The sequence below is a fragment of the Nannobrachium achirus genome, assembly GCF_963921795.1.
Source record: "Nannobrachium achirus genome assembly, chromosome: 1".
Lineage (NCBI taxonomy): Eukaryota > Metazoa > Chordata > Actinopteri > Myctophiformes > Myctophidae > Nannobrachium > Nannobrachium achirus.
Window position 1 is genome coordinate 65,070,250 of NC_137810.1, and position 18,550 is coordinate 65,088,799.

General features: G+C 40.8%; 1 protein-coding gene across 3 annotated transcripts; it reads left to right on the plus strand.

Moving 5' to 3' along the window:
- The first annotated feature begins 10,312 nt into the window (after nt 1-10,312).
- Nucleotides 10,313-17,073, plus strand: LOC308281190 (uncharacterized protein). 3 transcript variants are annotated; one of them, XM_080721309.1, is made up of 7 exons: nt 10,313-10,393; nt 11,497-11,595; nt 12,547-12,668; nt 14,106-14,240; nt 14,476-14,666; nt 15,372-15,968; nt 16,052-17,073. In XM_080721309.1, the coding sequence occupies exons 2-5, from the start codon at nt 11,561-11,563 to the stop codon at nt 14,577-14,579; spliced, it is 396 nt and encodes a 131-aa protein (XP_080577435.1). In that variant the 5' UTR covers nt 10,313-10,393; nt 11,497-11,560; the 3' UTR covers nt 14,580-14,666; nt 15,372-15,968; nt 16,052-17,073. The 3 variants fall into 3 exon arrangements, 2 of the variants coding, with proteins under 2 accessions (XP_080577435.1, XP_080577434.1); XR_013961822.1 differs by having other exon boundaries at nt 11,497-11,630; nt 15,372-17,073; XM_080721308.1 differs by having other exon boundaries at nt 15,372-17,073.
- Nucleotides 17,074-18,550: the final 1,477 nt, after the last annotated feature.

An 18,550-nucleotide genomic window follows, 5' to 3' on the forward strand; every position in this document is an offset into this window, starting at 1 on the left:
AATTTAACCCCGTTTATGCTTTGAAAACATTTGACCTTTTCAACGTTGTGTCGTGATGCGTATTGTTGTGAGGTTGTTGATCTGCTATTTGTTTTCCAAAATGTAAAAGATATATATATATATATATATATATATATATATATATATATATATATATATATATATATATATATTTGGAAGTAATGTACAGTATTAATACAATCTTTTTTTTTAATTTGTTTTGGGGCTTTTATGCCTTTATTGATAGGACAGTAGACTGACAGGAAATGGGGAGAGAGATGGGGAGTGACACCCAGCAAAGGTCGTCGGGATGGGGACTCGAACCCGCGACACACTGTCAGGCATCAGAGCCTACAGTGGTATGCGCCTGTCAGCGGGCGCCCCCAGGATTAGTACATTTTTTAACATTTGACGATTAAAGCTAAACATTTCTACAGTTGCAACAAATTGCTACAAAACCTGTATATCCATAGCCTGACACCCTGAATTTTCATTTCGTTTCACTCCATTATTCAATGTTCCCTGAATTGCCTAAACATATTTTTAAAGGGGTCGTGGCTAGCGATTCAGGGGCTGGAACCAAGCTAGTATAGCCAATCATTTTGGGAATAAACAACAAAAAGTTTAAGGGAAAATTCAGAGTCTGAGAATGTACTATAGCCTACATATTCAAATCATGTATAACTAGCCCTTACCCGTTCAAAGATATGAGCTCCAAAATTATGTGCAGTGTGTGGGTTATGGGATGTGCACTGTGCACACAGTATATGAGGGATGGAAAGTAACTTTAACTGGTGCTTGCATGATGTACTGTAGGAGCATCAATGTAAGAAACCCGTTTCGTTTAATGCTACAGAGATACTCTGCGTCCCGCACCCCCCCCCCCCAGCCCGCCCGCCCACCCGCCTGCACACACACCCGCCTGCCTGCACACACACACACACACACACACACAGAGCTGGTTAAACATTTTGCCTCATGCTAGATGCAGAATAGATATGCCTCAAGCTAGATGCAGAATAGATAGTAGATACACCATAAAAATGCTAATATACAGCATATGATTTGTGAAAGTGACAAACGGGCTTCACAGTTATGTCAGGTGTGTTCATATGCTTATGGTGATGCCATTTCAGATCAATTGCTCCAGCCACTGAGGAGAAACGCTGTGACAGACACTCAGACACTCACTCAGACATTCGCAAAATTATAGTATAGATATACTGTACAGGACAGAAGGCGTACTTATGCCGTACTTAAGCTGTCGTCTGTCGTCTTGAAGTTATAAGAATAACTGAGAAACAATTGAGACTATACTTTTTCAGAGCAAAAACACGTAACGAATCAGGCTGAAACTTTGCCCAGATCTTGAGTCATACTTATAAGTCATAGATTAGTCATTCACAATTGCATTTTAGGCTGGCCTCGTGAAGTACACTTCATGGAGATCAACATGAATCAAACCATTATCCAGTAAGCTTAGTTACATTAGCCTACAGTAAAAATGTTCATTATATTATTTTAAAGCAATGATGAGGTAACTACATCAAAGGTGTACTGTAAAGTTATCAGAAAAGAATGTATTCCGGCTGCAATTAGAATCTATTCTCCATGGCTATGCCAGTATAACTCAGATTGATACTGTGAACGGGAACTAAGCTTCTTTCTTTCTTTCTTTCTTTCTTTCTCATTGTTTTTAGATATGAAGATGACATACCAACACATGAACCACGATAAGGGACTTTCCACAAATCTCCTCCTAATTTTGTCTCTGTATCTGCTCATCAACAGTGGAGGTAAATTATGGTGCAAGCCAATTACCCTACAGTTTATGAAATAGAAAATCTGTGTAGCCCTTACATTTAAATGTACATTGAAACGGTGGACAAAAGGTCATTTGAAATGCTGGAAATTCAAATAATGTGGGGGGAGAAAAGTAACACACGCGCAGTCGTGCACGCATTCATTCACTCCTCACTACATCATTCTATGGAAATAATTGGCTTCATTGTGTTTTTATCCTTTTTATAGTGGTGGGCCAATGTATAATTTTTTCTATTGTATTTATTACATTATCAATACAGATGTGTCATAATAGCATTATACCTATAAACCTCTATAAAAACAAGACTGCACTCTGACGAGGAGCAAACTTGCGCCTTTTCTTAAGTGCCTTTTCTTAAGTGCGTCTTTCTGTAAATCCTCTAACATAGGTGGTTTCACACACGCACGCGCGCACACACACACACACACACACACCGGTGTATATATATATATATATAAGGTTCATCTCATCTTATTTATCTTCAGGGAATTGTCTGGAAGTGTATACATCTGTTGGAGATGATGCTGTTCTACCATGTGAGGTTGATCCTACCACTGACAACCTGGCTGTAGAGTGGTCCAGAACAGACCTACCAACTCATCAATATGTGTACTTCCAGAGGAACGGGCAAGAATTTGATGATGATAAGAATCCTTCCTTCAGGGGAAGAACTTCCCTCTTCATGGATGAAGTGAAGAAAGGCAACGTGTCCCTCAAACTCTCCAGAGTAGAACCATCTGATGAAGGAACCTACACATGTGTCCTTCCTGACGAGACATTCACTGTTCAACTCATTGTTGGTAAGACAATACATTTTACTGATAAATAAAAGCATTTTTATATTGTACATACAGTATAAATATACTGTGTGTATACTGTGTATATGTATATAGTATGTGGCATGTATGTACAGTATATAGAACTAGAACTGCAACTAGCCTAAGCACAATCAGGGACGACCAGCATTCCTCGTCAGTGGTGAGTGCAACTCATGGCATGCTCTGCACAAGTGGGCCATACATGGCCTACTTGTGCACAAGAGGAATGCTGGTCCCTGATTGTGCTTAGCGCTTAAACACATGCAGTACTTGCATGCTCTACTGGCACAAGTAACTATACATCCCCCCGTCCCTCTGTCTCTCTCTAGTGTCCGTGTCTGCTGATGATGTCTCTGAGGACAGACCCAGGTCTAATGGGGGCCATGAAGACAGGCCTGCGGTTGCTGCCTCCGAGGTCAAACCAGATGAAGGTAATACATGCAACATGTCACCCTACTGTGTGTGTGTGTGTGTGTGTGTGTGTGTGTGTGTGTGTGTGTGTGTGTGTGTGTGTGTGTGTGTGTGTGTGTGTGTGTGTGTGTGTGTGTGTGTGTGTGTGTGTGTGTGTGTGTGTGTGTGTGTAGAGGATGGATGACCGAACCTCTGTTCTTCAACTTCTCTCTTCCCTCCTCTTCATCTGTCTTTTTATCTACAGTTGGAGAGTTTCCCTGGTGGGGTTATGTCATCATCACTCTCGGCATCATCATCATCATCATCATCAGTGTCCTGGTTTATAAGAAGAGACAAAGTATTCTGAAGTCTGTTTGCAATTTCCACCCGCCTGAAGATCCAGCTGGTAATGAGGACAGGTACAGAATGTTTCATGTTTTCATTCATGTCAAACTTTAAATTTTGATCAATCGAATCGATCCATCCATCAATTAGTCAATACATGTTGTATGTTATAAGGCTAATTTCACAATGTACCCAGATGATCCTAATCTTTTTTTATGCCGCCCCAACATGTTCAGAGCGCAATTAGGTTATATCTAGTGAGCTTAGTATAATACATAGCTGAATTAAAATGAATAAATGTATTCTTGATTTATCAAAAACAACAAGTATAATTTTTGGTTATTATCAGACAATGAAACCAATATTATTCAAATAGATCAAATAGTACCAGTAGAAACTGTAAAGCTTTGGCTTGACTCTACATTGTCATGGTTGGATAATAATATAAACAAAGTGGTTGCCAAAATGGGCAGAGAGATAACAAGGTATTTTCACACAGCACAGTTGTTTTGTCAAGTGTTTTTCTCATCGGTTTTATGTCTTTTAGATTACTGTTTCCCAGACAGTGGGTTGGGACCCCTTTTTGGGTCACGGCGGCCAACATTTTCAGAAAACTGTATTTTTTTTAAGAATGTCATACATTTTCAAACAACGTTAAATGTATTTTAAAATAATTTTATTATTAATAAAATAAAATAGTGAAATAAATAACACATCCACAAGCTTACTCGGCTCGTTGGATCGCAGTGAGACATAAAACGTCTCTTTTGGGCCTCAAGCTAAAAAGTTGGAGAACCCCTGATTTAGATTACTGGTATGGTATCTGAAACAAAATGCTATGTGCTAAATAAATTACAAGTAGCTCAAAGGAAGGCTGCAATACTGATTCTAGGTTGTTTATCCAGAACAAGTGAGACTGTTGGTATATGAATGTCTTACTTGACTTAAAGAGTCGGGAAATGCTTTCAGCTAAACGTAATAATTTTCATAGAGCCATTAACACCCAGACTCCTACACGTCTTCATAATAATATAACATATTGTTCAAATACTCATATTCCACTTTAGGGGCAAGTGGTGCACCTTAAAGGGCCTACACCATGCTTTTAAAACTATATTTTTTGTATAAATATATGCTCAAAATTTAGTCTTAGACAGGTTTTAACCCTCAACAAACACTCTGACCATTCTTTTTGTTTGTTCTAGCTCTACTATAATGAGGCTCTCCAGCTGCAATACCAAAACGGCCTCTGTTTGCTCAGGGGCACATCTAGTGGGGTTTTTCCAGAAAAAAAAAGAAGTTTTTTGAAAAAGAAAAGGTTTTTTGAAAAAGAAAAGGTTTTTTTGAAAAAAAAAATTTGGAAAAAAAAGTTTTTTGAAAAAGAAAAGGTTTTTTTGAAAAAAAAAATTTGGAAAAAAAAGTTTTTTGAAAAAAAAAAAGTTTTTTGGAAAAAAAAGTTTTTTGGAAAAAAAAAAAGTTTTTTGAAAAAAAAAGTTTTTTGAAAAAAAAAAAGTTTTTTGAAAAAAAAAAAGTTTTTTGAAAAAAAAAAAGTTTTTTGAAAAAAAAAAAAGTTAAAAAAAAAAAAAAAAGTTTTTTGAAAAAAAAAAAGTTTTTTGAAAAAAAAAAAAGTTTTTTGAAAAAAAAATATATGGTCATTCCAGTCCAGAATGAACAGGTTTTATCTGTCCCGTACATGTGTGTCCCATGTGTGTCCCGTTCATGTCCATATATGGTCATTCCAGTCAAGAATGAACAGGTTTTATCTGTCCCGTACATCCAGAATATGTGTGTAACGTCCGTCCCGGTCTGATGATTGGATGATTAAAAATGTCCAATGAGACCATACTTTGAGGATTGGTCAAGCTTCACATGACAATTTTGAAAAAAAAAAAGTTTTTTTTGTAAGTTTTGAAAAAAAAAAGTTTTGAAAAAAAAATAAATGTTTTTGACTGAAAAAAAAAACGGGAAACGAGAGTGACGTCACTCTCGTCAACTCTCAGAACAGCACTGTTCTGAGAACCCGTGGAAAGCTTTTCATCTCTGTCTGCCCAAAACCAGAGAAAGACACAACGGTCAGAAATAGGACTTTGTGAGGACAGAAGGTGCCAGTGGGACCCCAAAAAAAGGTTTTAAAATAGAAAAAGTGAAAATTCATGGTGTAGGTCCTTTAACAAGGTCAAATCCTACAAATAGAGCTGTATTCTATTGGGCAGTTGCATTAAGGGCTTTCATGTGATGTTCATGGCATCAAAGGAAAGGCTGGTTTTAAAAGTGAACTGCGACTTTATACATATTCAGGACATTTTATTAACAACTTGGATTACATCATAGTTTTGGTACATCCCTGTTGTCTTTCTTTCTTTTTAACTTATGTGAGCAATGATGTGCTTTTTGACAATTGCTTTGTATTTAATACATTGAGGATGGCATTCTCCTTTTCTTTTGGTTATTGTATTTGTTGTCTTGGACCACAGCAAGACTAGCTGCTGTTAAGGCAGTAGCTAATGGGGATCCATTCCCAATAAACAAATACATAACTAAACAAACACATATTTCACATCATAGTTAGTAACCCATTGCTGATTCTACTGTGTCTCTTTATCTTCTTTCCAGGTCTACGAATGGTGAATCTCTGCTATGAATGGAGTCTCTGTGGACAATCCAGAATTTGGATGATCGAACACCTATTGCATCTACCCATCTTCCAGCTGCATTTCCTTCTCTGGGCCTCATCTTCCAACTGGCAGTTGTCTATGTGCCTCTAAAAATGTGTAAGTTAGGTCGTTCTATGCCTGAGCTTGGGCACTGGTGGCAGGGCATAGGTAGCGAAGACTTTTGGACTCTGCTTGTGATGGTTTTAAGACCATGGTAAATGGTGCATTTATTTAGCGCCTTTTATCCAAGGTACTTTACAGAGATTGTGCATTACTTGCACCCATTGACAGTGCCATGCATATTCATACACCAATAGCAGAGGAAACCATGCAAGGCACCAACCAACAACAGAGCGGTGTCTGCCAACCTCAACAGACTGGTGAGGAAGGCTGATAGAGTGGGATTTACCCCCTATTTGAGTCTGGAAATAACCATGCAGTGAAGAGACAGAAGTACAACGGTCCTTGGTTTTACTCTGAGAATTCTCAAGCATACAGTAGAAACAACATCTCATATAGTGAACTAAGTCCTTCCCACAACCTCAAGGAGGCCGGACCAAGGCCTTAACACCTTTGGTAGACTGAGACAAACTTCACACATGGATATTTACAGAGAACAATACTGTCAAAAGACTCCCAATACATTAAACGCAGACAGTCGTTGATTAGCAATCTGAAACAATAGAGCACACTACATGGGGTCTGTGAGCCAAACTGGGAGAACCAGTTTGAAGGTGAGAAGAATATGGGGGCTTCAACCATCACTCTGTCAGGCTTCAAAAGTTCAGAGAGCTTTAGAGTGAAATATAAGGTTTGAAATAAACATACAATTCTCCTTATCAAAGGCAGGCTCTGTCGTTGGGTCCTCCTTACAGGGGGTGGAGGAAATAGCCAGGGTGCGTACAGCTAGAAAGCTGGTCGCCATCTTGGAGAACTCCTCCCATCCCCTCTACCCTGAGATCTTTGGTTATGAGAGGAAACAACCGTTTCAGACGCAAGTTTCTAAATTCTAGGAGAGCTAAGGCAAAACCACGCCCAGACTCATTTTTGAAGCTTGTGATTGGCTGAACTGGAGCTAGGGAGCGCTCCTTTTTGTTCGCTTGGACCGCGCGGAGGTGCGACCACTTAAACCTAACCCAAACTCTAACCCTAACCTTAACCTCAGTAAAACTATGCCTAAACCTAACCCGAACCCTAACATCAGTAAAACTATGCCTAACTCTAACCCTAACCCTAAACCTAACCTCACTGAAACTAAAGCTCTGAGTAGCTAACCTGCCGACACTGGTGAAAACGAGCGCTCCTTGCCTTAGCTCTCCTAGAATTTAGAAGCTCGCACCCAGGACGGAGGTGCGAAAGACTTGGAAAGTCCTTTGTGCCGGTCGCTCTCAAGCAATACAACGAGACTCATGATGGTCGCTTGCATTGGATTACCTAGGACAACTGTTACCTTGCACTACTACTACTGACTCTGACGTACTTTTCCCTGAGAGGGTTGCTGTGGCATCTTTCTGTGGCTCCCATTATTGCTTTCAAAGGAAAAATATACTATATATATTCTTGACTTATTTGCATTGGTCACTTTTTTTGCAGGCCCTGCACTATTGGGTTGTGTTGGTTGTACTGTGTATTATTGCGGTGTTGATATGGCTGCATTGACTAGCAGTGACTGTTATGTGCACTCTTTTGTTTGGCACTGTTTGCACAAAGTTATGCTTGAGGATAGCTTTTTTGTGTGGGTGACGTGTCACTTATGAGCGTTGAATGTTTCGTGGTCACTTTATGTATATATTATTTTTTTGCAATAGCTTTTGACACTTTATGTTTTATTTATCTTTTTTTGTGCTTGCTCTTTGGACTGCATACTACAGTACTCTTTTTCTTAAGTCTCTGTAACTTGTAACCTTAACTGCTGTGCTGCCTCTGGGCAACTGGAATTTCCCCTGCGGGATAATAATAAAGGTATCTATCTATCTAACCTATTCATCGGGAGCAACTAGGGGTTCAGTGTCTTGCAGAGTTGCTTTGACAGCAACTCTGGTTGATATTAACATCAAAAACAAAAGCTGCACATGAGAGAACGGATCACTTTAGGGCGGCTATTCTATTCCAGAGGTAAGTCTTTTTTTCTTGTTTTTAAGAAAAATGTTTTGGTGACCCAGTGCTTGGGAAAGTGCAATAGAGGGTATATGCATCATATGCCACTCAGCATCAGCACCATGGACAGACTGAGTGGCAAAGCCGCATGAAGCCTTGGGAGTTTGGAAGCACTCCTCCTCACTCCAAACTCCTCATGACTCTTACTGACACAGTTTTTTTTTTTTTTTGTCAGTAGGCATTCCCGCATAACTTCCGTGTACCATGATGTCATCTCATAGAGGTACCCTCTAGTCTATGAGATGAAAGAAAGCTTTAGAAACAGTGCCTGAGCAACGTGGCCCACAGGAGCAGGAGGCAGGAATGTATCTGCTGTTTCTGTAGTGGGAATCGGCTTGATGTACAATTCCTTATTCCACTGTGGCTCTGTTGCAACAATTTTTTGCAAAATGTCTGCCTCAGTATTGGGACGGTAGCGGTTAAAGGGATATTTCTTTTTCTTTTTTGTAATTTCATCGTCTACTCAGGCTTTTGTGAACACCCCAGACGTTTCCACCCCAGACGTTTGCATCCCTCCCTTCCTCCTATCAGACCCTTCCTACAAACACAAAGTAACTTCAAACATTTTAAAGTTAATGTTATATTCATGGAAAACACCTGTCTATGGGGCTGGTGACTCATACTGCCCTCCTAATATGGTGTGGGCACCATGTTTGTTTTTTGTTTGTTTTGTTTTTTGTATTTTTGTATTTATTTCTTTACAATGCATTTATGAATATCAAATATCTACTGAATCAATCAACTTAAAAACATTTCTTTAAGTGAAATATCACTACGTTTGATTTATAATTATGTTTCTGCATTTAGGCCTATATCATTTCACAGCAATTGGTGTTATTTTTGTACTGCCTGAAATTCTATTAAAAAAAATCTATATATAAAAGAAAACTGGTGTGTGTGTGTGATATAAACTAATTTAAGCACAATTTTGTATGCATTCTATTAAGTGGTTACGGTGTCTTGTGGATAATTGTAATCCTCACAATAACATCTAGTTTTAAAGAATTTTGTCCATACATGAACCTCTTCCTTGTGCTTGTCCATCTGATCCCCCACACATGCTACATGGAATGGGCTGCATCTCTTCCTGCTTTTCCTCCTTTTCTCTGGTGGAACCTCTGTGTATGCAGGGGTTGGTTATTACAGATCCTGGCAGTGATGCTCAAAGACAATGTTTGTCCTGCACCATTGGAGGGCAAGAGACAAAATTACACAAAACCATTATGTTTGAATTCCAACCTTTCTGTTTTTCATGCAGTGGATCTAACCCTGTGCAAATTATGCTTAAAGGTTTGATTCTAATATATGATATGATATGATATCTGATGACAAAAAAGTACTTGTTTCTCAAAGGACATTTGTTATCATTCACCATGTCTTTCTTTGCATCCTCACTTAGGCCCTGTCCAGACGACAACGTATTTTTAATCCCCGGGGAGGTAAAGCCACGAACGCCCATGGGTGTCCACATGCAGACGCATGCAAACGGAGGACTAGACGAATAGTTTCCAAAACTCCGGCTGCAGTGCATTTTTGTTACCCGGGCGTATTTATTTTGCCTTGTGGACACCGTAAACGGAGAAGTTCTTTGCTTGCATGCTTACGTCACCTTGTGCTTCTCGCCTCCTCCTCCTTGCTATGAGAAAAACCCATGGTGGTCTCTGTAGAATATCCATATTTATGAGCGCATTCACGACATGTGATCATTAGAGAGCTCAGCTGTCTTGTTTAGGGATGGAGCCCTATTTAGCCTAATGAATGATTTTAATTATATGTGTTACTCTTGTCAAATGTCATCTTCATAAATGGTGGTCAGCCACGATCTCACAGTCTCAAAAGATACCACCCAGACAGCACCATAGCTCGTCGCGAGGTCGCTTATATGAAGCTTCGTAGCGTTAGGGTTGCTGCCTTGGCAGGTTCATAGCTTTTGGGTCGTTTTGAGCTGTTTCAGAGCGCGCCATTGTCCTTCCGTGAAGTTCCGTCGCCCCTCAGTCGCCGCTATGTAGTTAGAGCTACTGTAATCTGGGTTCCCAGAAGCTTTTCATTTCTTTCGCCACTAGGGGGTGCGGGAGAGCTACTGCCACCGCATGAGACCATGGCATACAGCTGTGCCTGCGTCACATTACCACGCATCTCAGCTGAGCTAAAGACAACAACCCCGGCTAGCAGCACTGACTCTCTTCATTTCATGTTTCAAACAGGTTTGTATATGTAAAACATCAGTTATGCACTAGAACTAGTTAGGCTATTTTCTAAACTTCATAATGTCATTGATGACATGTCAAATATGTTTTTATATTTAATGTTATATTGAGCTGAAAAAACACCCGTCCCTAACTGCTAGTTTACGGACATGCTAGCTAGCTAGTAGCTATTGTTTACATGTCATTTACTTATGCTGCTAGCCATGCCATGCTAAGTTACGTCAACATGTCAGCTTTAGCAACGTTGGCAAGGGAGGATTTATTACTCCAAAAGGACAAATGAGTTGAAACCCTAGTGTTTGCTGTTTGCTGTCCCCGACATGTTGACGTAACTTAGCATGGCATGTCTAGCACAGGGGTTCCCAAACTTTTTTGTCTCAGGGCACCCCAGGGCAACCCATGTATTTATTGAAGACTTTATTAGAAGTTTACTTAGGAAAAGGTACAGTTTCATGACGGTACTGCACTGGTACAAGGTCTACTAAAAGGAGATCAATTTTATCTATAAAATGTACTAAACTAGTGAAAAAAGCAGATCTACAAGCACACAACGCCTCGCTTGTAGATCGGCTGTTTTCACTAGTTTTGTGGACAGTCTTGTATATGAATTATGATGATTATGTTGCGAGGAAAATGTTGATATAATAGCCATTTTGGTTAGAACAAAAATAACTTTGTACTTCAAGTTTAAAATGATACTAAATCTTTTTTCAAGTGTCCAAATAAATTCCAAATATTATCAAATCATCTCGCGGCACCCCTTGACTGCCGTCGCGGGTGCCCCTGGTCTAGCAGCATCAGTAAATGACAACATGTAAACAGAGAGGTAACTGCTTTTTCACCCTTTAGTTAATGAGAGAGTGTACTGTACACATAATATTTTCCTGTTAACTGAACAGAGGTGTGGGTTAGGGTTAGGGTTACCCTAACCCTAACATGATATATTGGAGATTGTTGAACAAATTGGATGATAAACAAATGGTTATTAAAAGATGGATTGGTAAAGGTACAGATAAGAAACACAGAAAAGATATACTGTAGTACTCCCTGTTCATTTAATCTGTTAAAACTGTTATTGGGTGTCATGCATTGTGCCTTAGATTTTTGGCTGATGGCTGTGGAGTGTGGACTGATTCTGTGACCCATGAACTACAAACAAGAGTCATGACCAGACCAGACAAGACCACGGTCAGCAACAGGTGACTTCAGGGCATGAGGGATCCAGGTTGAAAAAGTATGCTGTAAAGGTGTTATATTCAAAGTGACTGCATTTCTCTTGCCAACCCTCTTGGGACCTCCAGACCCCCGCTTAGGTGGTGTGGTCAGTGCATGCAATCATACAGAGATATTCACTTATAATTGTAATACAAGTAATGGATGGTTATTATTAAATATAGATGGGTCTGACATTGCGCCTACTTTTAGCATTTTAATGGCTGAAATTGTACTGTATCATTCCAATGCTATTAAAGCAAGCTTGATAAAGAGAAGAGGAGGGTGATATTTTGGCTTGTACCTTCCCAGGAAGCAGGCTTATGCCCCTACGGGTAAAGAGACCGTTGGATAGGTTCTGTCTTTATTCGTGTAGTGTCTGTGTCATACAAGTGGTCGGTGAAGCCGTTTAAAGATAACAATTCTCCAGTAATATGTGCAGTCTATATTGATATAAATCCTTCTCAGGTGTTTGACTGTAAACCATAAATTCTGTCCACAAGCTAGGTCTACAAGGGCTGACAACAACGTGAAGCTTGTATATCTGCTATTTTTGGTGAAGATCCTGTAGGCTGAAAATGAATGCACCAAGTACAATGCAACGCAGGTTCATTTTACTTCAGTAACTATAAGTGGTTAAACTGAAGCGATATTGATAAATTCCAAATATTGTAAAAGTATTCAGGTGGCAACCCTATACTTGCGTCGGGACCGTACCTATGTTCCCCAGCTTCTATGTTCCCCACTTTCTTACCACCTAACCTACCCCAACGCTAACCTCACTAAAACTAATGCTGTGAGGAGGGGAACATAGAACCTGGGGAACATAGAGAGGACCCCCTTGCGTCACGTCACCCTAAGTTGCCATGGCACACACTTTGAGAAAACCTGCCCTAAATTTACTGTATTTTCTGCATAACGATTTGTCGTCTATTCAGATCGTGGACTTGGATCCAATCTTCAACCTGGACAGTCCTCTACCAGGCAACTGTACCGGTGAGGACAACCGGCCATACTACTACCTGTATGTCAACATGGCTGTGCCGAATCACCTGTGGAGGTATATATTCACCCACTATTATTAATACCATTCAGGCGTTGACACTGAGGTCTCGGAAGCACTTGCCCGTTGGGCAAGTCCAGGTCATGTTCTACTTGCCCAAAGGTCATGCCCACCTGCCCGGAAAGTAAAACGTCCTTTATAAAATGATAGGTAAGATTTGAATTACTGTTCAATTTAACACTTCTTTTGTTTTTACTATTTGGGGCTAATGTGAAGAAGAAGAAAAAAATACAGTACCTACATTTTTATCCAAATACCTACATAGCAACAGTAAAAAGTGCTTTTATTTTACATTCCACGGGCCAGAAAACATAGCGCTCTGGCCACGTTCAGGTGTTTAGACAGATAGCTCCTCTTTTGTTTATAGACAGTTGCGTCCCCTCTAAAACGAGCACTTGCCCGGTTGGGCAACCTGAAAGCAAACTTCACCTGCCCGAAAGTTTTATTTACCTGCCGGGGGCAGATGGGCATTGGGCAAGCCTTATACCATGGCTACATGGAGCTGGATATTTCATATATCCCGGTTTTTCAGATATCCACATAGAAAAATATCTAGGTCCACAGCACAGAGCTGGATATTTCATATATCCCGGTTTTTCAGTTATCCACATAGAAAGATATCTAGGTCCACATGACAAAGATATCTAGGACTAACAAGCACACACACAGTAAAGTCTTCAGAGATATCCGGGTTCCCTGTCTACACAGATCCAGTGAATCGGATATTTTTCAATCTCTCCACTTATTTTTCCGGTTTAAAAAATATCCAGCTTCGCGTCCGAAATATCCAGCTTCATGTGGCTACAAGCCCCAACAGCACAAAAAAATTCTAGATTCAGAAATATCCAGCTCCGTGTAGCCATGGCCATAGTGTCAATGCCTGCCATTATTATTTTATAGATATCTTAGGTGGATATGATAAGCATTTACTTTGTAAAACAGCAATTTGTGTGTAAGAAAATCATTAGCAAGTGTGGAATAGAATCCGGCTCGGCTGAGCATAATTGGCCTGTGTTCAGGGAAGGAAAACTGGGTGTGGAGGGTGATCTTTGGGCTACAGTGACACCTGTCAGTGGGGGGTTGTTGAATTGGAAGAATACCACAGAGGCAGTTACAATACGTCCTTCTGATTTGGGCTCACTGGCAGGTGAGCCAGTAGAGTACAACGGCAGTGCCAACCGTGGGAAGGAATGAATTGGTATGACTAAATTAACAAAGGCTTGTCACAGAATGTTTAGAGATCGGTCACTAGTGGTTATGACAAATGCAGCACATGCTGATACGTGAACATTTGCTCTTTGTGTTTTTTTTTTTGAGGAGGACTTCAGAACCCATGGTATGCAACAAAAAACAATTATATTATCATTATCATTATACACAAAGACATGTTCCACTCAAGGCGCTCTTGTTTTATTTCACTGCTGTCTCTCACAGTGTCTGATAAGAAATGGACGGAGCTGGATGCAGCGCAGCACAGAGCCCATGCCATGCGGCTGTTGGATGGTCTGGAGGTGATCGCCAGGGAGAGGAGGCTAAAGGTGGCCAGGGCCATCCTCTACATGGCTCAGGGTAAAGCCAAATCTCCCACTCACTAAGGCTTGATATTGACCAATATCCTGTCATTAAATTATTGCGCCAAACATCTCTATGAATTCAAGGCTTCATGGGGTTGTAATTGATAAAAAACAAGTCATGTTTTGGGGTGAACTGCTCTGTTAATTTGTGCACCTGCCTCGCATGCTTTGATGACATGTCGTCAGGCTGTTTTCAGTGCTCATCGCCACCTTGTCCTCTGGAATTACAGTCCCTGATAAAGCAAGACAACCTGGACGCGTTCAACGAGAAAGACCCTTACAAGGCCGACGACCCCCCGCGAGGATGAAGATGACAACAATGACAACTCCATAGAGGCAGAGCCATTCCCCCTGGAGAGGGACGAGGTCTGTCAGAGAGGGTGTCCTTCCCCAAGGGGCTGCCCTGGGCTCCTAAAGTCAGGTGATTAAAACGGAAATTCACAGACAGCTGGCGTAGCCGTCTGGGCACCTAGGCTGTTTCAGCAGAGAGCTCCTTGCAATTTAATAATTAAAGCAATAATAATATATAAGAGGCCATGGCATTCAAGACATAGTTTTGGGTGTGATTGAAACGACACGAGCAAAGTACTCCTTAGTATTAATTCAACAAATTATTGTTATAACTTAAATCCTTCATTGCTCAAAGATCTGAATATGTAAACACAAACTTGGCTGGACCTTTCTTTTAATTTCTTCTAAATGCCTAATGTAGTTTTAACCTTTTCATGTCAAGGATCCCCACAATTATATGTATTTTGCCGCTGACCCCCATCTCAAAATATGTTGTGCAGGGACCCCCAGATATGAGCTTGTAGATCTGCTATTTTTGAATACCAGTAGCCAAAAAATAATGGTTAAAGTGGTGACACAGTCTTTTATGGATTTAACCTATTATGGATGGCAACACATTGTTGTGTAGTACATGTACTGTCCAGTATGTAGCAACATTTGTTTTTGTAATTTTTAATACTATTTGAAGTTTCAGAAAACTTAGGTCAGGCTTTAGAAGGTGTTTTAGAATCAGCCTCAAGCCTAAATGGTTGTTAATGTGTCTGTTGATAATGTGATGCACTCACAATCCCAGTGAAACTGTAGAACTTATGGGAACATGTATTTGTGGCTGCAGAACCACAATGTGCAGAGCATGAAACTCTGTGTTGATGTCAATCGCCACAAAGAGATCATCGTGAAGGCCATCTCTGCCATCCTGCTGCAGCTGCTGCTTCTCAAATACTTCAAACTCAACCACATCTATCAGGTACACACACACACACACACACACAAACACACACACATGCTGCTAAGTCCATCAATGCTCTCTGTATTAATGCCTATCACTATCACAATATAGAGCCATTTAACTCTTTATTTTATCCAGATAATTAAATATCGCTGTTCTCTCTGTGTGTGTGCATCTGTGGGTGAGTGTGTGTGCGTGTGTGGCGTTTGCGTTCCCCCAGACATTCATCAGCCTGCACACGGTCTGCACCCGTGTGCAGCTGGCCCTCAGCCCCTGGTTCTGTGACGGCTCGCGTTCTCGGTAAGATCCAGCTTGTGCGCCCCATCAACACATGGACGACTACCGCAGCATGCAGTGCTGCAAGCCCCCCTGCAGTCTTCCAGGGCCGAGCTCTGGCCCGCCATGGCTAACAAGCTGTGTATGACCGGAGACACAGACTGTGCTGGCTTTGTGTATACCGTATAGTTGTATATGATTTAGCAGGTCATTCTTTTACTGAAATATTTTCTTGAAATATGGAGATATGAGGATAATACATCAGGGGTAGACAGTAGCTACTGACCCAGGAACATTATTTAAATCCACAAATGACAGTCAAGAATTTACCCTCATAATGATGGGCTCACAGAAGGCTATATGTTGTAATTAACCAGCAACTGAACCCAGGCAGTGCTTGGGTAAATAAATAATTTAAATAAGGGAGGACAGAATACTCAAGGTAATTTGTGTGTCTATTATAGACATTATAGATATTTGATCATTTCATTTAGAACAGGCTGTATTCTTTGTGTGAATATCGTAAGGAAGTGGTTCTCAAAATGTGGCTGGTGGTCCGGTGACATGCAGTGGTCCTGGAGGGGTTGCCAAGCGGCCCACAGCAAAATGAGGAACTGTTTAAACAAACATTTTAAACACCTAATGAGCTACTGCTAGTACACAATATATGCATAATTTTTCAGTTAATTTAATAATGTTACGACTACTAGGCCTGTTATAATAATAATAATAATAACTTGCATTTATATAGCGCCTTTCATAAACCCAAGGTGCATGTTATGTCTTACTGACTGATGTTCTATTCTGCTCTGTGGGTTTTTTGGGGGATCGATTAGTCAGTCATTTCGTTCTCATGTTGCTGCTGCTTGCTAAGTAAATTCATTGGGAAACTGTGATGGCCTGATCATTTCACCAACATAAGGCCTACTTTTTCAGTGAATGTTTTTACTCTCAGTGAAGAGTTCTTGGTCCATTCAAATTTGGTTGTAAATGGTCAAGTGCATTATATATAATTATGGTATATAGCCTACATTTGTTCTGGTACATAAATGTTTGAATACTGAGTTTTTAACTTATATCAGGGGTCTTCAACAGGGGGTCCTCAGATTTACTACCGGGGGTCCTTCAAATTTTTGTGAACTTATATCAGGGGTCTTCAACAGGGGGTCCTCAGATTTACTACCGGGGGTCCTTCAATTTTTTGTGTGATAGGAACTTTAATAGGGCAATTTTAAATGTAGGCCTATCTGTTTTCTATTAATTGCTTGAAGGTTTATTGCTGCATATACAATAACAGTTAAATAAATATGAAATATTTAATACTGCATCATGTCTCACTGTTATGTTTAGATCCTCAGTTTGATGTGTGCTTCTGTTGACTAGCTTTGCCTGCCCTGTTGTGATGCTCTGGGATTGATTGATGTACGTTTTCACACTGCTGTTGTTGGTGCTGCTCTGCACTTGGAGTTAAGTAAAGTTTATTAGGAAGTACGTGATGGTCTGATTTTTCACAGACACAACAATGCCCCTTTTTATTAGGGTTTTTATGGTTGCGTTTTAACTGAACATAGGAAAGTCTTCCATTACCAGGTGCAGCAGCCAGTAAGGACAGCAGTTAGCAGGTAAGAATACAAACCATAGTAACATCATTTGCAAGTGTAGAATGGATGGGGTGAGAAGGGAGCGTGAGGGGAGGGGAGAAGGGGTGACGGGAGGGAGAAGAGAGGGGGGAGGGAGAATAAGCGTCCAACCGTAGGCATTAATATCGCGCAGAGAGCGTAGATATGTCGTTGCCGCATCGCCAGCGACGTAGCAAATGCATCTTTCCAATGAGCATCACACAGCGCTGCTGTACAGCGCGGACGTAGCGGACGTAGCGAGGTCCAATGAGCCCATTGCGTCCAAGTCGCGCTGTCCGCCGAAGCTAAATAGGCGCGACGCCGCTGTGCTGTCTGGGCAGTTATGTTCTGAATTTGTAGCTTTCCACCGGCTCAATAAGCCGGATCGTTAAGGTGCTCATTATCAATAACGAGATACAGCCCTAGTCTTGTTAACGGAGCATATCTGACGCGACGCGCTTGCCTCTTCTCTTTGTCAAAGTTTGGATATCAAATGCCAATATCAAATGATTTCAAGCATAATGGAGACATACGCACGCATGCAGGCATTACTCCTGTCCATTCTCATCAGTTGTCTGACGCTTTGAAGGTGAGAATATGTTGATTATTCACGGCATGTGCCTCCTTTTAAATTATTTCCACGATCAGCGCAAGCTAAAAAAAAAGTCCGTCTGAGAGAGCGCACCACTCTCTCTCTCAATACCAAGTGATGCTTGCTTGACCACGAAGTTCTGATTGATAGAGTTACATTCGTTTAATACTGAGAGAGAGAGAGAGAGAGAGAGAGAGAGAGAATACCACACTCGACGATTCCTCTCCCCTCTCCTGCTCTAGAAATAGTTAAATGAATGTTTAAATAGCAATTGTGCATGTTAAAGTGTGAAGATTGTGAAACTTGGACGATGCATAGCCTATAGATAGATAGCTGCTGCAATGATTGCATGAGAGCAGGGGGACGCGCCACCCGCTTCGGTGACGCGCAGACAGGGATTTATAGCGTTTTTATAATACCGTGTGGACACACATATTTTTCTACACGGGCCCGTGTGGAGGCGTAGAGGTTTCAAAACAAAGTCAGAAACCCCCGGGGACACATGCAGGTTTTTACGGATGGGTCTAAGGACAGCCAAAAAGCAGGGTGTGGAATCTATGTTGTGGGTCCTCAGGTCC